The sequence below is a fragment of the Tamandua tetradactyla genome, chromosome 15 (genome assembly GCF_023851605.1).
Source record: "Tamandua tetradactyla isolate mTamTet1 chromosome 15, mTamTet1.pri, whole genome shotgun sequence".
Lineage (NCBI taxonomy): Eukaryota > Metazoa > Chordata > Mammalia > Pilosa > Myrmecophagidae > Tamandua > Tamandua tetradactyla.
The window spans coordinates 44633043-44655748 of record NC_135341.1 but is presented as its reverse complement, the minus strand read 5'-3'; the positions used below and the strand labels follow the sequence as shown (position 1 = coordinate 44655748).

At 54.6% G+C, this 22706-nt stretch overlaps 2 protein-coding genes and 1 long non-coding RNA gene across 12 annotated transcripts in view; 2 read left to right on the top strand and 1 right to left on the bottom strand.

Annotated features, from left to right (window-relative positions):
• The window catches only part of NKTR (natural killer cell triggering receptor), a 71988-nt gene extending 68804 nt beyond the window's left edge, over positions 1–3184 (top strand). For all 9 annotated transcript variants that reach the window (XM_077129668.1, XM_077129665.1, XM_077129666.1 and 6 more), the window contains one exon: positions 331–3184. In XM_077129668.1, the coding sequence (XP_076985783.1) occupies positions 331–418 (88 nt within the window). In that variant the 3' untranslated portion in view covers positions 419–3184. The remainder of the gene's footprint in view (positions 1–330) is intronic.
• On the bottom strand, positions 3176–8321 carry LOC143657371 (uncharacterized). The gene is made up of 3 exons (XR_013162829.1): positions 8173–8321; positions 7973–8033; positions 3176–3233 (listed from the first exon to the last, which is right to left on the bottom strand). It is a non-coding gene; the product is annotated as an uncharacterized LOC143657371 (long non-coding RNA).
• Positions 5917–20032, top strand: ZBTB47 (zinc finger and BTB domain containing 47). 2 transcript variants are annotated; one of them, XM_077129678.1, is made up of 6 exons: positions 5917–8057; positions 12231–13799; positions 15514–15661; positions 17046–17161; positions 17689–17833; positions 18098–20032. In XM_077129678.1, the coding sequence occupies exons 2-6, from the start codon at positions 12312–12314 to the stop codon at positions 18457–18459; spliced, it is 2259 nt and encodes a 752-aa protein (XP_076985793.1). In that variant the 5' UTR covers positions 5917–8057; positions 12231–12311; the 3' UTR covers positions 18460–20032. The 2 variants fall into 2 exon arrangements, with proteins under 2 accessions (XP_076985793.1, XP_076985792.1); XM_077129677.1 differs by lacking the exon at positions 5917–8057 and adding an exon at positions 8734–8820.
• Positions 20033–22706: the final 2674 nt, after the last annotated feature.

Below are 22706 nucleotides of genomic sequence, written 5' to 3'. Positions count from 1 at the left end.
TTCCATGTCTTTAGTGAACTCTCCTCATGCATCTTTCCTCTCTTATTTCCTCAAACAGCCTAATCAAATATCAGTGTTCATTTTGGGTAACATGGAAAGTTATTTTGCTCATTTGCACAAATAGATTTCAGATCATTTTTAAAGATGTGACATTTCTTTATTTTATTTCAACCTTGATAGTACTATCATTTGCCACGTAAAAGATCTTTGAAAAGTACCCATTGTACTATGCCTGAGTAGTGTTTTCAAGCCAGTAATATCAAAAAAGAAGCTACAACAAGAATCCAAAAGGGTTGACAGTTAAATATGCAATTTTTTTTTTTTATACAGGAGTTGTAGATCTTACGGCTCTGACAGTGAAAGTGACCGAAGTTACTCTCATCACCGGAGCCCCAGTGAAAGCAGCAGATATAGTTGAATATGTCTTTTTTTATAATACTGGTTATATCTTATTTGTAAATATCTGGTGACTTAAAAATTTAAGAAACCTAATGGTAGTCTTTTGTTCTCTTTCACTAGTAGGGTTGAATTTCAAGGATAGACACTTAGTTGTTACTCGTTAATTTACATGTACGCAGAAGTATTTAAAATACAGATATGTTTCCCAAAAATATTTTGTGCCACATTTTATAGTAGCCAACTATGGAAACGAATTTCATTTTCTTGAATCAAGAAATCATGAAATTTATCAAAGAATAATTTTGATTATTATTTTAGATAGACTCCATCTCATATATTCCTAAGAATTCAAATTCTTTTTGCCTGCTTTTCAGGTTTTAGCATTTATACTGCCAAGCATAGAACTGTGAAGAACTGTTAAAAGTGGCCAAATATTTATATATGCATTACACAGTCTTGTACATATGTGTTCCTAAAAACAAACCACGTAGAAGTGATACTGAAGGGAACCAGGAGCATAAGACAGTGGCTCCAGGGTTCTTAATTCCTTACCTCCTTGCTGTCTCAGAGGATCAGGAATGTGGTCATCTGAATACAGCCCAGTCTGTGCGACTTCAGGCTAGCAGGCACCGTTAAGGAGAATAAATCAGCCTTAACTATAAAAACCTATACTGTCCCTATGGACTTATTGTTTTATGTGCTTTTTAATAAATACTATCAGAAGTTTAGATTCTGCAGTTCTATTCCAGTTCTTGCTTTGGTGCTTGGTACATTTTGGTGCCTCTTTTGTTCTTATATACCATACATTAGAAACCATAAAAGAGAAAAATAAATGTATTGTTATTATTTTTTAAAAATTCTCTGACACCAAAAATGCTTCCCTCTGAGTTATCTCCACTTTGAATATTTGGGAGGGGCTTCTTCAAAGCACAGAGGTGGGCCAGGGGCCCCCTGGAGCAGGCAGGATGGGCATAAGGGGTTGAGTGGCCACTCCGGTCTGCTGCACATAACTGATGGGTGTGCCTCTAGGATAGTCAGCTGAGGAACAGACTCCAAAACTGACACTAAAATTGAGTTGCCACCATCCTGGAGACATTTTATAGGGCTTTCAAGTGAGGGATATACCTCAGTAGTGATTAAGCTTGTGTAAGCACCAACATGATTTTCCTGCTTCCATCGTGACCCATGCTGATGCCATGAATCCTGGCATGACATGAGTAAACCAAGGACACCAGACAGGGGAAGACTGTTGTTGTTGGTACTACAGAAATTTACATTTTCAAGACTTTGGGTAGTTTTTCCAAAATTAATTTGAGCTGTCAAAACTGGTTAAGTGTTTTTAATCTTTAGTTCGATTTTTTCCCCCAAGTGTACTTAATCACCACAGTGCCAGTTTAATCTATTTATTTATTCAGAAGAAATTCATATTGGATGTTTGATGTAGAACTCTATGCCTTCCTATCCCAGGCTTTGCCTGGTGTGTTCGGGAAGTGGGAAAGAGTCCTCAGTTGGAGGGTTTTGACAGCCTTTGATGGATGGAGAGCTGACCTTGGACGTATTAAAACCATCACCCATAAGAAGGTACGTAAACAGAGCCAGGTGGTCAGTTTTTTGCCAAATTGATAGTGCGTTATAAAATATGACTTCTAAGTCAATCAAACAATACTTGCTATTGAATACAAAAACAATGTGATTGATACCAAGGGTTTTCAGAAGTTACCTGCAAAGGAGAATCTTGCTTTAGTAATACTCAGTGGAAAAAAAAATTCATTCAGAATTCAAACATAATTAGGTTAAGGAAAGTTACCCTTGGGCAAATATATTTGTTTTTTATTGCCATGTAACAGAGGATCTCCAAACTTAGTGGCTTAATAATACCCATTTCTGTAGGCCAAGAGTCTGGCATGGTATGGCTGGATTTTTTCCTCAGAGTCTCACAAAGCTGAAATCATAGGTAGGCAAAGCAATGTTCCTTTATGGAGGCTTTGAGGGAGACCGCTGCCAAGTATATTCAGATTTTTGGCAGAATTCAGTTCATTATGGCAATAAGACTGAGGTTGCCATTGCTTGCTGGCTGTCAGTTGGGGCTTCTGAGTTCCTTAAGGCCACCACATTTCTTCTTGCATGGTCTCCTTCATTTTCAAACTACCAATGACCTGTCAAGTCCTTCTCACACTTCAGATATCTCTGCCTTCCTCTTCTGTTTTAAGGGTTCATAAATCCAGATAGTCATCCTGTTGTAAGGTCAGCTGTGCCATATAACATAACATAATCACAGGAATGATAACTCATCCTATTCACCGATTCTGGGGCTTAAAATGTGAAATGGGGGTGGAGTTGGGGGGATTTTTAGAATTCTTCCAACCCTAGGAAGTAACTTTTCCCATGTCAGCTGTAGGTGGAATTTTATCCGGAAAAGGTATCCCTCCCCCCACCCCAGCCTCACTTATTTTCTTCAAAGAAAAGTACAGCCCTCAGCTATAGCATTAACTTGTGTGTTTACTGAAGTGAACTCAGAAGTAGCTTTCCTTTCTAAAGGGGATTGTTCTGTATTTTGAAGTTATTTTTGAATAAAATTGAATTATGTTGTGTATTGTGTTTCTTAATAGAAAATACATTAATGGGCTGTTTTTATAGTGTCCTGTTTACTGTAAATGAAATATGATAGTTGGTAGTGTTCAAAACTATAGAAAATACTTTTCGTACGTATTGACAATGTCTAATTTGTATATGCTTCAACTTGAAAGGGGAACCTTGTAGAAATTAAAATATATACTTAGTCTAAGTCTGAGTCTGTGCATGTCTCATCTTTCTCCAGGCTTCAAATAGTCTTTCTGAAATGGAAAAGAAAATAACTAATCTTTTGCTGACCCAGCCATCTATAGCCCGTCAGCCCAGCCAGTGAAGAGGCTTCCTTCTTCACAGCTCCTTTCTTCCTGTAGCTGAGTGTTTGATGGTGCAGGAGTTGGAGCTAGAGAGAGCTTCAGACAGAGACATTATCCTGTGAGGCATTAATGAATGGTGCTTGTTCTTCTTACACCTGGAAAGTCCAGATTTCCTCCAGGCTTGGTCGTTATCATCCAGCAGAGGTGACTTGCATATATGTCTCTGCTAAGAAAGGACTATGTCCCATCCCATCTGCAATTGCTGACTAGTAGCAGTGCATTTACCTACAAAACCACCCACAGCCTCCACACTCCTCTCCCTAACAGCAGTTTACCCGGTAGGCACTCCCAGAGAAAACATTCATGGGGATATTTTTAGCATCTACATGCGAATTGTCAGGGCAGGTACAATTAAGTTTTGTTTTCTCAGAATTCAGAGGAATTTGTATTTTCTTATTAAATACAGTATAATTTATCACTGTAAGAGATACTCAGTTTTCTAAATTAACAGAGGACCCCCAAGTTGAGCAACTCCTGAAAGTTGTCAAATCTGAATGCATGACTTTAAAGAAAATGCAGAGCCTCTTTGTTGTGGGAAAATCTAATAAGATGCCTTAATGGTCTTATATTTTCAGTGTGCTCTGGCATTTTTATTCATATTCTCATAGTCTTAATCTTGATCAACTAGGGCACTATCGGGAGATAAAATGTGTCAGGAGCTTTGGTCTTGGCTGAGCCTTAAATAGGAAGTAAGAGAATCCAAGGAAAATGCCCTTTCAAGAAACCATGGACACTGACTAGACATCACCAGAAGGTAAAGACGGCTATATTTGCTGTTAGAACAAGAAGCCCAGTGGTAAGTGTTCAACCTTGAAAAGGAGTGCTGCAATCTATGTGGCCAGGTGGGAACCTGGAAGCCATGCCTTATGAGGTATTGAGTGGGCTCAGATTTCCAAAGGGTTCTGATATTTAGAAGAGGGAATCAACTCTGCTGCTGCCTGTAGGGAGGGGTGAGAGAACCTGAAGTCCCATGAGGGGCTGGGGATAGAATAGCTGAGAAGGGTGCCAAGAGGAGAGCTTCTGCTTGGCAGGGAGCAGCCTCTTAGGGGTCGAAGTGTTAGGGAGAGTGAATCCTGCCCTATGGCAAGAGAGGCTGGGTACTCCAAAAGGAGATGGCACCTGCTCATCTCAGGAAGGCCTGGGACACTCTAGTCAGTTCTTGATGAGTGCAAAAGCCTACTGGTAATATACACAAAAGGGTGGGAGGCCAGGGGCAAGCACTTTTGCTCCTGATTCCTGAAGACCCCAGAGCCACCCTTTTCCATTTATAGCCCATAAGCCTACAGCTGCAGTTTTGCAAACTAAACTGAGGTTCATAGCCTGCAGAACTCAGGCTGGCCTGAGAAGTGTTGCATCTCTTCCACCAGCAGAGAGCCATGAGGACATGAGAGTAAAAGAAAAGGAGTGACCTAGGGTCTCAGGAAAATACCTGCATTCTGTATCTTGAGATGTGATCCTAGGCTTCTGAGAGCTCATCTGTAATAATGAGGCTTATGGGCTTTGGACTGCCCATGTCAGCTGGTGTATCCTGAAAGAGGGTATGACTGGTGCAGCCAGACTTGACAACCTGGAGATGAGCCAGCCTTTCAGAGAACCTAGCCCACAAGCAAGTACGCACTTGGGCTGGCATATCACCAGCTCCATGATCACCCAGGCCTCCAGCCACTAAAATCTGTACCACCAAACCAGATTCCCAGAGAAAACCCAAGGAGTATCCCTGCTGGCCTCAAAGCTTCCTGTGTAATTTGACTATTTTGAAGAAATAGAACTTCGATTGAGTAACTACTCCACAACACAGTAGTTTCCTGGGTTTAAGTCCTGTTCTGCCACTTCACAGTTGGGTGGACTTAGATAAATTGCTTGCCCCCTTTTCTGAAAAACTGGGATACTAGTGAGCCCTTCTAGGACTGGTGAGGATTAAATGCCTTCCAGAACCAAGTTTATGTCACAGTGACTCGGCATGGACCCTGGGCCTTGCCTTGAAAAGGAAAGAAGTCCCACAGGGTACATGTGGAGGGCTAGGTGCAGCCACTAGTGAGAGGTTCAAGTGTTGGACCCTTGAATTAACAGGGAGAGAGGAGCCTGAAAGCTACCAGGAAGGCCTGGAATGCCAAGGCTCTGACGCTTATGCTGAGAGAACCAGGCAACTGCTGGTTTGCATTAGGCCTTCTCTGCAGGCAGCTGCAACCTATTAGAGCAGGGTTCAGCTGAGGCAGAGCACAGGAGCAGTCCTCCCCACTCCACCCCAGTCAATCCATGCTCCCCAACCTCCCAGGGCCCTGCAGTAGCACCCTGGTAGATAGCTTGAACTTGCCTGTCACCCCACTGACCCCATTCTGTGCAAGTCAAGGTTCCCTTCTGTTCTCTAGTACTGCCAATTGCCAATTGTGTTCTCTCATCTCACCTTCACAGCTTCCTGCCCCCCTGGGCACTGCACTCTATTCACAACTCCCTACCCCCTACACACACACACACACACACACACACACTCTCTCTCTCTCTCTCTCTCTCTCTCTCTCTCTCTCTCTCTCTCTCTCTCTCCATCTAGCCTGGGATGTTCTTTTGTGGGAAGGATGTACCTAGTGTTCCCAACCAAGCTGGGGACTCCTTCCTGTCTTGGGAGAGAAACAGTGATAGATACTTGGGGAAGTTGAGAAAACCTGTGAGCTGGTCTACAGGCAGAGACAGCTTTGTAGACCATAGCAGCCAGCCCTAAATGCCTGAAAGAGCACCAAATTTTGCTCTTATCAGGTGAGCCCATCTCCACAAACTCCTCTTGGGGCAGGGTTTGCTCAGTACCCCTGGCATATGCAGTTTTGGCTCCCCATCTCCAGCCCCCCAAGATCCAATCTCCTGCCCTGACTCCTCTGAGGTGAAACTGCCATGGCATGCCTCTCTCCTAGGTCTCAGTTTCTATGTGAACCAAGGCTTGGGGGCCTTCTTCCTAGCTTCTATTTGAGAGGCCATGGCCAAGAGAGCAGCTCTGCCTATTTTTGTACAGTCAATCCCACCTGTGGATCTTGACTTCACTACAACAAATTTCCATTTCCCTGCTCCTGCAAGTGACAATCTATTTCCTTTCTCCCAGCCTTTGCAGTTGCTATTCTCTCTGCCTGAAGTGCCCTTCCACTCCCTATTTGCTCTAGTTAATGTTGACTCAATTTTTAGACCTCAATTCTGAGCTTCCTCATTTGGACTGAGTTCTGCAAGCAACTCCTTCCTGCCAGGTCTAATGAGACCAGGTGCCAACAGTCTCATACAAGACCCAGAGCTCCTCCAGCAAATGGGCTGTAGGCCAGAGAAGCAACTCCATCCTCTCTCATCCAACCTTCAGCTCCTCTGACTTGTCTGTTGCAACCAAAGCTGATTCCAAAGGGGCCATTAGCTCCATTGGCTGGGAAGTGGGCTCAGCTTTGTCCTGTACAGCCTCTCCCTGCCAGCCCATGAGTGAGACCACTCTACCCGAACCTCTCTTTAAGCTTGGCTCCTGATGTGGTACATGGCTGTGTGACCTGTCCCTCTCTGGGCCTCAGAGTCCTCATCTGACCAGTGGGTACACGGCCCTCCCTTACCACCTTTGAAGCCAGTGTGAGGATCCACTGCAAGGCAGAGGGGAAAGCAGGGTGGGAGGAAGAAGAAGAAATACCATTAAGGTGATTGGCTAGCCAGAAGCAGGTAGGCCACTATGGCCTGCCCTTTGCCTAGGGCCTCTGGTAGCTGAGCCATGTGAAACTACCATGGCCCCAGCTTCCCACTCACATGGGCCTCACCATATCCCTGCTTGTGCTATGCCCTTTCCTCTCCATTCCCACCTCTTTGCCCACCAGGGTCTCTCTCCTCACCTTCCATCTGGCTATATGCATTCCTCCTCTTCCTCTTGGCACTCTTTGTTCATCCTCATCTCTGTCGCAAGACATTTTCCCCCTGGATTCTCCAGGAGCCTCTAGCGATCTGACATGTTAGACCACCAGGCTCTACCATGGAGCCTATGTGGGACCCTGACTTCTGCTCCATTGCCTTCTCTAGCACCCGGAACCAAGTCACTCTGAGCAGGCCTAGGTGTCCCTGCCCACTCATAAGTGAGGTGGCATACCCAGTGGTAAAAGCCATCCCTAGCATGGCTTTGTAAGCACATGTTCCTTGTGAGGGAAGGGTTTGGGGTGCTGTATGGTACTGCTAGGGTGGGGGCAACTTGAGAGTGACCAAGGACAAGGCAGCAGCCAGCTTGGGATGGGAGAGAGAGAGAGAGAGAGTGGGGGTGGACGCGGGACAGGAAAGTGTTTGAGTGATGACATGGGTCACACATGAGACTCACAGAGGCCTCCTCTCCACAATGGCCCATCCACCAGCTGGGCCCTGCCAGGTCCAACAGCCCCTGCCCCCCACTCTGCTGCCTGCCTACTCTGGCAGCACTCCTCTGCAGCCTCCTGCCAGCACAGCCAGCCCCCTGCCCCCACGGGTGTCCATGCCAGCACAGCATTCCGCAGGCCTGGCAGTGTCTCTCCAGTAAAAGCTGAGCAGTGAGGCCACTCAGCAGTGGCCAGGTCACACTGCTAGGCAGGCACAGTGGGTCTGGGCTTCTGGCCTCCACCCCTCAGTTTACCAGCTCCTGGCCCTAGGACAGTCACCTTAAGGATTTGATCCCTGCAGCTGTGGTCCTGGGTCCTCCATCTCCTGCCTTGGTCAGCTCTATGAAGCCAAAGGAGACCACAGGTAGGTATGGGTGACCTGGAGCCAAGTCCTGAAAGCACAGAGCAAAATGAGCTCTGTGTCACCCTGGACAACCTTGGGGGGAAAGACCCAGACAAGTTGGGAACCCCAGACTCACCCCTGGGCAGAGCAGCCCAAACCGGGGAGAGGATGTGGTGAATGTGGCTTGGGCACGGGGAATTCGGTCCCTCAGCGTGGGGTCGCTCAAAGTAGCAGGTGAAAGCTTTTTCCACAGCGCTCGGCTTCCCGATTTCAGGACCGCCTCCTACAGCTGGAGGGCACCGAGGTTAGATTCGGGGATGAACTTCCCGTTGGAAAGGGGGCTCAGCGCGGCAGGGTGGGGCAGGGGTCCATTCACTTGGACATGAGCAATGGGGGAATGGCTGGGTGGCCCTGGCGGCCCCAAGTAACGCGAGCTGCAGCCGGGCGGCGCCCACCACGCGTATCTGCGCCCCCCACCGGCACACAGGGCGGCCTGGCCCTTTAAGCGGCCAGACGGCGGCCCCAGCTGACGCGCCGGCTCCAATCGGCGCCCCGCGCCCCCCGCCCGCCGCGCCCGAGGCTCTGGGGCCGCAGCTGCTCCGCTGCTGGACTCACCGCGGCCCTGCGCCTCCGCCCTCCCGGCCGCGCCCCCCGGGGCCATGGTCGCGGGGCCCAGCGCGGGGGCGGCCCCCAGCGCGACGCTTCATGGAGCGGCCCCGGCCCGGCCGCCGGGGGCAGCGCGATCTCGCAGGGCCCTGTGAGCCCCCAGCGCCACAGCACCATGGTACGCAGGGCCCTGCCTGTCCCCCCGCTTATCCGCCCACCTGCCCGCTCTGCTCTCTAGAGCGTTCGGCCGGCGGGCTCGGAGTGAAGGGTCTCGAGGAATACTACCCCTCCCCGATCTCTCTACTCTCTCTCCCGGGTCTCCGTCGTTTGGGAATGCGGCGCCACAGCGCTGTCCTCGGCGGGAAGGGGGTTAAATTCCTGGGGTGGGGGTGCCGGCGCGGGATGCGAGGCGCGAACGGAGGGGGGCGCTTCCCAGCGTCCGGGACGGCGCCGCCCTCAAGCTGGGTATTGCGGGAAAGAGAGGGGCGCTCTGATTCCCGCCCGGGCGTTGGGCCACGTGGGCGCTGGAGTCGCCCTGCCTGGGGGCTTCGAGACTGCCAGGGCCAAGTTGGGGGTGGCGGGAGGGGATGCCCATAGCTACGATGTAAGCTACTGTGTGACCTTGGGCCGGTCCCTGGCCCTCTCTGGGCCCGTTTCCTGTAGTGGAAACCATGGTGGGGGCACATGAACACAGAGAAGACTGGCACAGACCTACCTCCTTCTCCAAAGGAGGCCTGGAGGTCATGCACCTATGCCCCCTCGCCCGTTTGGGCCCAGGCACCTCTTCCCAGCAATGGAAGTACTGGCATGGGAGGTGGGGGCGCTGAAGGACCAGCCCTGGGTTTCCGCTGTCCAGGGAGGCCCCAGGCAGAGTGGAAGCTGATGACATTGTAGCTGTGAGGCAAGATACAGGTCAGGTGCAGACGGTTCCGGCCTTGGTGGTCAGCCTCTGCAGGTGTCCCTAGTACCTGGCTTCCTTCAACCTGGCTTAGGGAAAGGGGGTTTGAGGGCATGAAATCCCTCTCATTGGGAGTGCCTGGTTACCCCCTTGGTCCTGCATCTTAGCTAGATTGGGGTGGCCTGGATCTCGGGAGATTGGGAGAGAGAGTGTGTGGCTGCGGCTGGCATGGCCTGATGGGAGGGGTGTTCACAGCTGTAGGGAGCTGGCACATCTGGCTGGGGAGGCCAGTGCAGCTGGTGGGTACTGCCTGGGAGGGGCCAAGCAAAAGGGGCAGCTGTGGCCTGCTGAGCAGTTGCCAGTGTGGTCTCAGGTGGCATCTGTGTGTCCTGACAAGGGAGTTCTGTCAGGATGCTGGTTGTGTGGTTCTCAGACCCTTCAAGGGTTCAGTATGGGGCTGACTTGCCTAGGACTTCTGTCTTGGGAATGGAGTACTTTGGGGCGGCACTGCCCTCCATGCTAACCCCTCCTTCCCGGCTGAGGCCAGCAGCAGACAGACCTCAGCTGGGTCAAGATCCGCACATGGAAAGTTTAGTTACTTCTCTATCCCCATGGCAGGTGGGCACAGGAGTATGTCCCATAAAAGGGGAGTAGAGTGGACTGGGGCCCTGTGACCTAGATGGACTCCCTACCCACAGGCCTGACTCTAGCAAGCCATTATTCAGGTTACTTCTCCTGCCATTTTCTGGCTCCTGGAAGCCCTAAGGAGCTCTGTTACAACCCAAGCTAAATCCTCACCCCTCACCAACCTGCAGGTGTTAGTGGCTCTGAGGAGAAAGCTGGGGGCTGCCAGGGGTAGTGGTGGGGCCTAGGGAAGCTCAGCTGGTCCCCTGGGTGAGAGGATCTTAGCTAGCTGGCAGTCGAGGGTCTCTGCTGCCCACTGTGGGACCTCCCACTATGAGCCTCGGTTCTCTCACCTGTGCAGTAGAGGGGTTGGTAGACAGAAGATGTATCAGATGAGAGAGATGAGGGGGGCTTGGTGCCATGTGCCCAGTTAGATTGGCTAGGTCTGTACAGGCCAGCAGCCCTAAGGGAAAGGGACAGATGGTAGCTTCTTGGCTATGGGGAGAGGAGCAGGATGGAAGGGAAGAACTCAAGGAAGATGGTGTCCATGGCCAGAGGCTGGGAAGACTGGGATCTGAGAGAGCTGGGATCTGGGTTTGGTGGATTTCCATTTAGGTGCTTGAAGAGGTGAGTTTTGACACCAGACCCACCCACTCTGGGTCACCACAAACAGGTGATGGAAGGACTGGCGTGGGGCTGGGGGCGGATCATAGTTGTCTGGGAGCAGAAATCATCCCAGGGCCTACAGGGAGACACTGGAAGAGGATGGCTTTTGGGGTCAGGAATCCCTCAGGTATAGGAGGCACTGACCTGGCTGGAAGACCAAAACTTGGAACCAGGAAGGTTTGGTTCAGACAGACAGGTAGTAGACAGATATTAATTGAAAATCTGCTCTGGGTGCTGCACTCTGTGCTCGGGACTGGGTGGGCTGCTTATTTGTGCTGCACACCCTTTGGAGAGGGCACGGTGGTAGAGCAGGGAATGATGAGCTGGCTTCTATACTGGACAGTTCACAGGTACTGACAGCCTGACCCACTGGATTTCTGAGGGCCTCTGCTAAGCTCCGGAGGCCCCAGGTAGTGGTCCGCAAGCCAACCATCCCAGGCTTGGGCCATACCTGACCAGGGGGCCTGGAGGGAAAAGGGCCTGGGGCTGCCTTGGGGAACTCGGTGCCTCCAAGCATGGCAGACAGATAACACAGCCGCCCACCCCCTGGGTGAGGGGGAACATCAGCCCTGAAGCCACAGGCGAGGGTAGCAGGGTGGCTGGTCCAGTTCTGGCTGAATGAAGAAAGCCTAACTGGACCTCACTGGCCTCCTCGACAGGGCAGTGGGACCAGGGTGAAACAAAGTTATAGGGCAGGGCCAGGATTTCTTCACAAAAAAGTCTACTTCTGTAACCCTTGAGGCCTAGGCCTTGAGGCCCCCTGCTGGTGAGGTGCTGGTACCCTTGGGTGCTGCCTGCAGGGGTCCATAGGTCAGAGGCCGAGCTGTGAGTGAGCCTGGCTTCTGTTCTTGAGGGTGTAGGGTCAGGCCAGGCTTGTTTGTATTTGTATGTGCGAGAGACTCTGCGGAGAATCCACAGGCCTGCAGAGAGTGGGTGCTCAAGAAATGCTGAAGGACTGCCTGTGTCCCTTCTTAGGGTGACCAGCTAGTCCCAGTTTGCCTTTAGTACCGATTTTAGTGCTGAAAGTCCAAATCCCCAGAAATCACTAGCCCTGGGCAAACCAGGATGGCTGGTCCTCGCAGTCCCTCTCTGTCCCCCTCTCTTCCCTTCCGTTTTCACAGGGGAAGAACCAGACTGCCAGAAAAGTTAGCTGACTTACCCAGGAGCTCTTCAGTCTCAGACAGCCACAGTCGGCGTTTGAGTTCCAAAGGATAGCTGACTGGAGCTTGAAGCCCTGTTTCCCCAATTCCTTGCTTGAGCTTTGGCTCTTCCTCTGTGAAGTGGAGCCAGGAGAGATGGGCTGCCTCCCGGATGCTGGGTGCTGCTGGGGAAAGGTGGGCCGCAGTGGGCAGGCTGGGGCCCGCTGGCCGTGACCCTCTGCTGTGCCTTCCCCCACACAGTTGCTGGTTGAGAAGACGACCGACTCACCAGCGGCCGAGTTCTCGCTGGTGGAGGACGTGGCACTGCACTTCGCCTGCTTGATGGGCCGCCTGAACGAGCAGCGCCTCTTCCAGCCCGACCTGTGCGACGTGGACCTGGTGCTGGTGCCTCAGCACAGCGTCTTCCCAGCCCACAAGGGCGTGCTGGCCGCCTACAGCCAGTTCTTCCACTCGCTCTTTACCCAGAACAAGCAGCTGCAGCGAGTGGAGCTGTCCCTAGAGGCGCTGGCGCCGGGCGGCCTGCAGCAGATCCTCAACTTCATCTACACGTCCAAGCTGCTGGTCAACGCAGCCAACGTCCACGAGGTGCTCAGCGCCGCCTCCTTGCTGCAGATGGCTGACATTGCTGCGTCCTGCCAGGAGCTGCTGGATGCCCGGTCCCTCGGCCCACCCGGCCCCAGCGCTGTGGCACTGGCCCAGCCGGCCACCGGCTGCACCCCGGCCGCACCGCCCTACTACTGCGACATCAAGCAGGAGGCCGACGCCCCCGGCCTGCCCAAGATCTACGCCCGCGAGGGCCCCGACCCCTACTCGGTGCGTGTTGAGGACGGGGCGGGGGCCCCTAGTGGCACCGTGCCTTCCACCGTTGGGACCGCTCAGCCCTTCTTCAAGGAGGAGAAGGAGGGCAGTGTCGAGGAGGCCGGCGGGGCCCCGGCCACCTTGTGCAAGCTGGAGGGTGGGGAGGAGCTGGAGGAAGAGCTTGGGGCTTCTGGCACCTACAGCCGCCGGGAGCAGTCCCAGATCATCGTGGAGGTGAACCTTAACAACCAGACGCTGCACGTGTCCACTGGGCCCGAGGGGAAGCCGGGCACCGGCACGGGCCCGGCCACCATGGTGCTGGGCCGGGAGGACGGGCTGCAGAGACACTCGGAGGACGAGGAGGAGGAGGAAGAGGAGGACGAGGAGGAAGAGGAGGAGGAAGAGGAGGGTGGGGGCAGTGGAGGAGATGAGGAAGAGGAGGAAGAGGAGGGTGGCAGTCAGGGAGAGGAGGAAGAGGAGGAGGAGGAAGGGCACAGTGAGCAGGAGGAGGAAGCAGAGGAGGAGGAGGAGGAGGAGGAGGAAGGACACAGTGCACAGGAACAAGAGAGTTCAGAAGAGGAGGAGGAAGAGGAGGGGGAGGCTGGGGACAGACAGGTGCCCGGGGGGCGCCGGAGCAGTCGGGCTGACCCCCCGTCCCTCGGTCGCATGGCCACACGGTCTCGGGAAAATGCCCAGCGTCGGGGCAGCCCTGAGCCCGAGGCAGCCGGGCGGGGGGGTGGGAAGCGGCTAAAGCCGCCCCCGGGAGTGGTGGCTGCACCGGCCAGAGGGCTGCCTGCCACCGACGGGCTGGGGGCCAAGGTGAAGCTGGAAGAAAAGCAGCACCACCCGTGCCAGAAGTGCCCGCGTGTCTTCAACAACCGCTGGTACCTGGAGAAGCACATGAATGTGACCCACAGTCGCATGCAGATCTGCGACCAGTGTGGCAAGCGCTTCCTGCTGGAGAGCGAGCTGCTGCTGCACCGGCAGACGGACTGCGAGCGCAACATCCAGGTGGGCCTCCAGCAGGGTTCATGGGTGACAGGGCAGATGGCTAGCGAGGGCCACACAACCTGCTAAGGCTGAGCCAGACCAGAACCGGTCTCTGGCCACCAGCACCCTGCGCCTGCACTGCCAGTTGGCAGGCCTGGCCCAGCCCCACCCTGCCTGGGGTGACAAGGCATAGCTCCCACACAGGCGGACACCCAGGCCTAGTGTGAGCAAGGAGAGGAAGACCCATGTTCTCAGGTGGTGGAATAGTCAAGGGCAGCTGGAGCAGCAAAGAGGGCTTCCTGGGAGAGGTGGATGAAGCTGGGCCTTGGCTCATGGAGAGGATGTTCGGAAAGGATTGGAACAACAGTACCCTTGGCAGGGGGGTAAAGAGGAGCACATACTTGGAAAACAGCGAGAGCAGAGACTTGTCTAGGCAGGAGATGAGGTAAGGGGGACACAGCACTTTGGAAGATGAGTCAGACAGTGTTTTAGCAAATTCCTAAGGCTGCAAGATCAACAGGGCCACTGTGCAGTTTCACAGGTTGTACACTGCACAAAAGCTCCCACAAAGGGAGCAGGGTTTTGCCAAGAAGGGGCACCCCTTTCAAATTTCCATCAAGGTGCTTTGTAGAGCTAGAGGTCTGGCAGGAGGAAGCCTCTGCAGTCAGCTCTCTGGAGAGCCAGCTGGCCTGGGTCTAGAAAAAAAGCATAAGAAATTTGGGAAGATCAGCGGCTACTGGAGCTGATCTAGAGAGCTGGGCTAGCTGCCTGGCCTTGGGCCAGCCTGAGTTGGTTTGTGCCAGCCAGGTTCCCTACAGGTGGTTTTTATCTATTCTGGTCCAGGAGACAGTAGGGCAGGTAGGTGGGTGCTAATTGCCTGAGCTAATTGCTAATTGCAGCACCCTGTGGAGAAAGTTACCCCGAGGGGGTTCCCTGGTAACCTGCCCCACCCTCCTGCATCCCTTCCCACCTGTCTGCCCACTGGCTGTCCTGCTCTCCACCAGCTACACGCCTAAGACTCCTTCCTGAAGGGGAGAGAAGCTTGTGCCCCCTTCTGACCTGGGCACCCTGACCCAATTTCTGTCTGATCCCTGGCCCAGCCTCCAGCCCTCAGGGGTAGGGTGGTGGAACACTGGGCAGGACCAGGGCCCAGGGGGAGCAGGAAGAGAGGTCTGGTCCCCAAGACCAGACACCACTTCCATTGCCTGATAAGACCCGGCCCCTTCTGCAGTCCTCCCCAGACAACCTCTTTGGGACTCTTCCCCTCAGAGGTCTCCTGGTATTGGGGACTAGGTCCCAGCAGGGAGAGGCAGAAGAGAGAATGCGCCCCAGCTCTGTTGGGACCCGTTTCCTGAGAGGGGCTTCTCTGTAAACAGCGTGTGTGGCCCTCCACATGCACTGCAGCCCTGTCTCTTCTCTGTACACAGATGCAGGGTGAGGCTTTGGAAGGCTTTGTTGAAGTGAGCGTGGGGGTGGGATGGGGGAGAGGGTCAACCTAAAAGACCTGATTGGAATTCCAAGGCCTGAGGGTGGAAGGAGTGGGGTGGGTAAGTGTTCAGAGAATTACTGTCCATAGCACTGAGAAGACCAGATATGTCTGGTCCTTGGACAGCAAGGATTTTTTCACCAGCATGTTTTAGTTGGGTAAACTGAGGCCCAGAGAGGGGCAGTGACTTATGAAAGATCATACAGTCCTAACTCAGGACCTTGGGCCTAAAGTCCTTTCACCCCACAGTGTGTGACTTGTGGCAAAGCTTTCAAGAAGCTCTGGTCCCTCCATGAGCACAACAAGATCGTGCACGGCTATGCAGAGAAGAAGTTCTCATGCGAAATCTGTGAAAAGAAGTTCTACACCATGGCCCACGTGCGCAAGCACATGGTGGGTAAGTCTGGGCCTGTTGGGGATAGAGCCTGAGGACCAAGTGAGGCCAGCTGCCACGTGTGCAGGGAAGGACTTTCCATCCTGCTTAGGGCATGGGCAGTGTGAAGGGGTGAAAAGGTCCCTCTCAGCTGGGAAGTCTGGGGGAGGCTGGTTTTGGTGGCAGGTGTGGCCTAGATAGGATCTGAGCCCAGGGCTGCCATGCACAGTTGGGCAGGTTATACATTGCACAAGGGCAGCTGGACAAGGGGGCAAGTAGAGACTGGAATCCAGCTGGCACATTGCTAACCAGTCTGTGCATCCTGGCAGGGTTGTGTCCACTCAGGGAAAGGAGCACCTGTTCTTTCGATGCACAAAGTGCCATATGGGCTGGCACAGGCCTTTCTCGGGTTGATGGCAGCTGTGCTTCTGATTCCTTCTCACCTTCTAGCCTTCATAGGGCTTCAGGCTTCTCTGAATGCCACCCTCCTTCCAGGGGTCATGCCTGGACACGTTAAGGGGAACCCCAAGTGGGTGTTGGGCCACGCTACTGCCTCCAGGATGGCTTCCCTTTAGTGCCCCTCTCTCCTGTGCCATCTGTGGTACTGGGGCTTACAGTGCCCAGGGGCCTGTGTGTGGATTGGCTGGGAACTAGGACCCTGGGTTCTAGGTGTTGACCAGGAGCTTGCTGGGTAACCAGGGCTGCATCCTCCCTGGGCTTAGATGTCCCAGCTCTGAGCTCAGAGGGCCTCTCCTTGTTTCCACTTGCTTCCTCCCAAATCTAAGACTTTGTTGGACTTCACCTATCTATGGGTCCTGGGGCAATGCACCACACTCCCTAGGGAATGTCCTGTAGGGCCCAAGACAGGGCCCTTATTAGCATCATTCCTTTTATAGCCCATCCACCCTGCAAGGTGTCACTACAACTAGTCCCTTTCCATAAAAGAGGAAACTGAGGTACAGAGCGGCCTCAAGGGAGCCAGTGGCTGGGTTAGGATTTGAACTGAGGCCAATCCCACTTGGGATCCTTCAGTTTCCCCTGAAGCTTTGGTAGTGAAGAGACCTCAGCAGTTTTCTTTTGGTAAGAACCATGAGGGCCCTCGGTATATGTCTGAGTCAGACCTTCAAAGCAGACAGGGAGACCCACCCTCCAGAGGAAGGGGGGTTGTCGGGAGACACTCAGCCAAGGGAGCCTTGCTTGGAAGTCCTTGGACCAGACTCCACACTCAGGTGGCAGGTCAGCTCCAGGTTCTGGGATGACGATGCCATTCTCTGACCTGGGACAGTGGCTATGAGGGAGGCCCCAGGGTAGAGTGGCGGCCCCAGGCTGCCCCAGGAGGTGGCCCAATGTAGGGGGTGCTCAGGCAGGGGTCCCCTGAAATGTGATGGCCGTGGTGCCTGCCCCATAGCCCACACCAAGGACATGCCCTTCACCTGCGAGACCTGTGGGAAATCCTTCAAACGCAGCATGTCTCTCAAGGTGCACTCGCTGCAGCACTCCGGGGAGAAGCCGTTCAGATGCGAGGTGAGTTCCTTCTCTTCACCTGCCCCAGGGCCACCCAGGAAGGCACCCAGCCCTGGCAGCAGCTGCTTAAAATCAGGACAGCTGGGGGAAATGGAGCGCAGGGTCTAGAAAGAGAGGGGCTGGTCCTCTGATGTCTGTGGCCCTTGCTTCCCACCCACCTTTCCTGGTTGCCCATTCAGCCCCACTCGCCTAACCCCATATTCAGGGTGGGAAATCTGTACCGGCTGGAGGAATGGGGACCACTCTTCTGGGGCAGTGGAGAGGACAGCATCCCAGGCAGGAAGGTCAAAGATGGAGACAAGTTGGGTTGGTTTGGGGTGGGGGCAGAAGCCTCAAGACTTAAGCAGGAGGTCCTCTGCCATGTGACCTTCTCCCAGTCCCCGCCTGGGCCCTGAGTGTGCTGTGGCCTCTCACTAAACTATGGCCTGGACACAACCCCCGAAGCAGCCTGGCCTGCCCCTGCATCCCTGCCTGAGGGCTGCTCTCTGATTTCAGTGTGGTTTTCACACCCCTCCTCCCATCCCCAGAACTGCAATGAGCGCTTCCAGTACAAGTACCAGCTGCGATCACACATGAGCATCCACATTGGCCACAAGCAGTTCATGTGTCAGTGGTGTGGCAAGGACTTCAACATGAAGCAGTACTTTGATGAGCACATGAAGACCCACACAGGTGAGGCAGCCCCAGTAGAAGGGTCTGGGACCCCTGCTGAGGACACCTGGCATGACTCTGGGTCCCACCTTATTTTTCTGTATAAGGCTTGGGTTGGGTGAGGCCGGTGCAAGATGGCACAGGGTGGGGAGGGTTCATGAGCGCCAGGGCCGGGCCCCACCTGGCTTCATCTGGCAGTGAGGCTGGCCCCAGGCTGTGGTACGGCGACCTCCCCCCACCCCCCACACAAGTGACACGTGCCTCCCACTCTGCCCCTCCGTCCAGGGGAGAAGCCATACATCTGCGAGATCTGCGGCAAGAGCTTCACCAGCCGGCCCAATATGAAGCGGCACCGGCGCACGCACACGGGCGAGAAGCCGTACCCCTGCGACGTCTGCGGCCAGCGCTTCCGCTTCTCCAACATGCTCAAGGCCCACAAGGAGAAATGCTTCCGTGTCAGCCACCCGCTGGCCGGCGACGGGCCCCCCTCCGCCCCCGGCCTGCCGCCGGCCCAGCCCCTCGCCCACGCCCTGCCCCTGCTCCCGGGCCTCCCGCAGACCCTGCCGCCCCCGCCCCACCTGCCGCCCCCGCCGCCCCTCTTCCCCACCACGGCCGGCGCCGCCGGGAGGATGAACGCCAGCAACTAGCTGCGGCCTGCGCAGGCCCCGCCGCCGCCCGGCCTCCCCCGCCCGAGGCCCGCCCAGGGTGGGCTCCAGGAGCGACCCCTCCGCCTTCCCCTCCTCCCTGGAGCGGGGCAGCAGCACGGGACTGGCGCACTTGTCCCCCCACTGTGGAGGTGGCCGGACATGCTCTGCCGGAAGCCCCTGGCCCTCGAGAGTGGGGCGGGGTGTGCAGGCCGGAGGCCCGGCAGAGCTGGAGGAAGCTTCCCTCCTAAGTGCCCCCCCCACCGTCCCTTGAGCAACACGTTGAAGCCTTTACCTTTTTTAAGTGGTAAAGGAAAAAATGAACCATTTGCAGCTCCACCCTCCAGGAGAGGGACGTTGCTGGAGGCAACAGGTACAGCGAGGTGAGGTTGGGAAGGTCCTGGGCAGCGGGTGTGACTGGTCACCCATCACTCTGCAAGGCCTGAGCTGGGGGAGTTAGCCAGCCTGGGTCAGCTTCGCTGTCTTATCTCCATTCCCCCTATGCCGGAGGGTTTGGGGAGAAGCTGAGGGTGCCAGCCCTCTTGGAGGAGGTGTGGACCTGGTCTGACCGCTGCCAACTCTGAGGCTGCAGCTTGAGGCTTAGATAGCCATGAGTGTTTCTGGGTGGGGAGTGGAGATGTCCGAAGACCACACACCTGGCTCTGCACGTGTGGGGTGTGGCAGGCAGGGGCTGGACCCCAGGGATTTGCTTTCTCTGCCCACACCCCTGCCTGCAGGCACAGGGATCCCCAGTCTGTAACCAGGCTGCACCAAGGGCCCCAAGTCTTGGAGAGGATGTCCCCAGAAGCTGCTGGGCTCTGGGGGTGCTGTGGGCCAGGCCCTGGGTGGGCAGACAGGCTGTGGCTCCTGCAGCACCAGCTCCGAAGGGGCCCCAGTCAGGGAGCTCCTGCAGGTGGGTTAGACACTAGGAGCAGGCTTGAGCAAGCATTTAGGGTTTCAAGGTGCTATTTGTGGGGCAGGGCTGCTGTTCAGGGAGCACCCCATACCCCACCAGCTGCCCCAGCCACATCTCCCACACCCGAAGGAGATGTTTGTGTCCCATGTCTGTCTCTGCTCCCCGAAGGCCAGCACCGGGCCTCAGCCTCCGCCCCTGGCTAGTCTCCAGCGTTCTTGGCCCTACTGGGTCGCTGCAGGTCAGAGGAGCATATTCAGGCTCCTGGGTGGGAGCACCGGGGAAGCCCCAGCCTGTGCCCAGTGAGGCTGGGCACTAAAAATAGGACGCCTTTTTCTGTTGTCATTTAACGTTTTTATTCCTGCCTTTAAAATGAGGAGGAAGGTTCCATAAGCTACATGTTTCCTAGTTAAGCTCTTTCCTATTGTGTTTATACAGTTTTGTTTGTTATACTCTTTGCACCTTAAACCCCTGCTACTGCCCACCTCACCCCACCACCATCTTCCCAGCATGGCTGGAGTAGGAAGAGGCCTGAGCCCAAGTGGGCGGCTGGAGATGGGGAGGGGTGCTGGGCCCCACCAGCCGGAGGGCTGAGGCCCACAGCCCTGGGGCAGGGAGCTGGGGACATCTTAATCATCAATAAACGAAGCACTTTATTCCGTACAGCTGTGGGCAGGCCCTAGGCGCCTGAGTGATTTGAGGATTTATAATCCAAGCCATACATACTACTGTGGTGGTTCTGTGGGCTTGGAGGTGGGTAGTGCCGTGAGCTTCCCTGTGCTGGGGCCCTGTCCTGGCCACGAGTTTGGGGCTGCAGCTGGAGTGGTGGAAGCCAGAACCTATAGGCCTCCCCCTCAGGTACCCCTGCTGAGCTCTAGGGAGAGGAGGCTGGGCCCCTCCCCAAGAGAGGAAGCTTCCTATCTGGCTCCCAGCTCTGTGTAGCCCCAAAAGTTGAGGGTTCCAGTCTCTTGGGCCAAGACTGGGCCTCGCAGGCTCCTGCTTTACTGGAGCTCTTTCCCTCCCCTGCACCCCTTGATCTCTGGGCTTCCATGACGTCCTCAGGGTTCCCTCACCCTCCCCATTTCCCTCCATCCCTGACGATTTCTAACCTCCAGTCCCAGTGCCTGGCAGCTTTTCAGAGCTGGCTTATGTTTTTTTTTCTAAAAAGTTGATCTTCCCAGCTGGCTATAGGACTGGACCTCCCTATGGGTTCCCCAAGCCCTGTCACTGGAACCAGGGACTCCCATGGGGTAGGCAGTCTTGTCACCTGCTCGCCCTGCTGCAGCTTGAGTGGGCTCTGGGGTCCCTGTGCATGCTGGCCCCTCATCTATCAGGCCATACTTTGATAAGCAGAGGTTGAAGGTGGATGTGGGTAGAGCTGATGGCAAAACGCTGTTCCAGGGCTTGGGCAAGAGGAGTTCAGGAGAGGGTAGATAGCAGGCTTGCCCCCCAGCGAAAGTAGCTCATGGTAGCTGCAGGTAGGCCCTGCCAGCCCCACTCCTGGGTGGGCCCTGTCCCAGTGGTGACAGGAGCCCTGGGTCCCTGGTGCTAAATGCTCTCATCTTGGGCCAGTGTTGATGGGAGCTCCTTTTCAGCCAGACCACACCACGAGAGTCTGAAGCAATAATGGAACCTCAGCAGTGCCAGCATGAGTAGGGGTTCTTGTTTTACCAGCTTTTACATTTCCTTTTTATTTTCAAAAAGAATTAATAAGCCCTCGGATGTTGGAGTGGGGACTGGAGCATCACCCACTTCCCAGGGCTGTTGAGGGTGGGGGATGTCAGCATCATCACCTCCCACTGGAGATCTGCTGGGTGGTCCCTCTGTCCAGCTGGAACCCTCAGCCTGTTTGGCCAGACCCCGGTCTGGAGCCTGGGCTCTTTGGTCTTGGCCAGCTTGCTGTGGGTGGACAGAAGGACGGGGTGGGCCGCAAGTCTGTGACCACAGTTCTGAGAGCCGGGGCTGTGTCTGGAGCCTGAGCCTCCATCCCCAGCACATGCTGTCAGCCTCAGTGCCCACCGCCGTGGGCTCAGTGGAGGGCTGGATGACTGTGCCCAGGGGTGTAGAGCTTTGCTCCTGAGTGAGTACCCCACAGCCCCAGAGCACGTGGGGGATGGCAGGCGGGCAGGTGACAAGGGCGAAGGGGAATAAAGTCAGTGCACTCCTGCCCCTTGGCCAGCCTCTTCTTTACCCTTTGCTGCCTGCCTGTCCTGACTCTTAGCTGGAAAGACATGGACCAGAGCAAGGACAGAGCAGACCACGCTGTCCTAGCTTGCAGCCTACATGGGCATCTGTGCCCTGGAGTACCCATGGATCACAGCTCCCTCCCTTAAGTGGGGACTGGGCTTCTGGAACACCCAGAGTCAGCAGCTAAAACAGCACTGGAGGTGTGCCCTCAACTGGTGCTGGGTGAGAACCTGGGGCTGCTGAGATTGAGGACCCAAAGGCTCGTGACCACAGGAAGCCAGAGGAATGTAGCTTCAGATGCCAGGACCACAGGGACCAGATTTTCCGGTTCATGCCAGCCCTGGGGATGCTGTGATAAGCAAGGTGGACTCACCCTTCCTTGGCAGGCAGGGGAGATCTGAAGGGGCCAGATGTAGGATGGGGTGGGAGAGGCAAAAACTCAGGTGCAAGACATGGCAGCCTCTGAGGAGGGAACAGCCAGTTCTCCCTGGACCTTTGAGAATTACTTCATTGCACAAGTGACATCCTGAGCATCTGCTCTGGTGCCGGGTGGAATTCTAGATCCTGGGGCCACAGGGTAAATGAGGTTTCTGCTTTTGTGGCACTTACCAGGATATATAGAGAGGTCTGGCAGGATCTCCCAGGACTGGGTGGGATCTTCCAGAGAGGAGATGCAGGCTCTTAGGATGCTGCCCCACCAGTTTGATGGAAAGGAACAGGGACTTGCTCAGGTTATCCTAAAAATGGCCCACTGACTGGCCTTGGGGGCTTGGCTGTGCATCTGGTCTCTTGGGGTTCTGCTTGTCTGTGCCTCTGCTCTCTGCCTCTCTTACTGCCCTTCAGTTTGTGTGCTGCTTCTCTACACATCCTTTCTTTCAGCACCCCACTCACCTTGTTCTTAGGATAGGCTGGGTTTTGCTGCAATAACACTCCGCAGCTCTGGGGGAAGCTCCAGCGCAGCCATCCCACGTGTGGAGGTCCAGAATTCCAGGCTGCATCGATCTTCTGTCACTTTCATGTCTAGAATCACCAGAGCCAGGAAAAGAAATAACCTTGGCTCTTAAATGCTACCACCTGCAAATAACATAGCACTACTATTTACAGCTCATTATCCAAAGCAATTTCCATGAACATGAACTTACCTCAAGGG

Coding starts and splice junctions, on each gene's coding strand:
- ZBTB47 (XM_077129677.1), top strand. Junction 13,800..15,513: donor ACTGCGAGCGCAACATCCAG/GTGGGCCTCCAG, acceptor TTCACCCCACAG/TGTGTGACTTGTGGCAAAGC. Junction 17,834..18,097: donor GCACATGAAGACCCACACAG/GTGAGGCAGCCC, acceptor CCCTCCGTCCAG/GGGAGAAGCCATACATCTGC.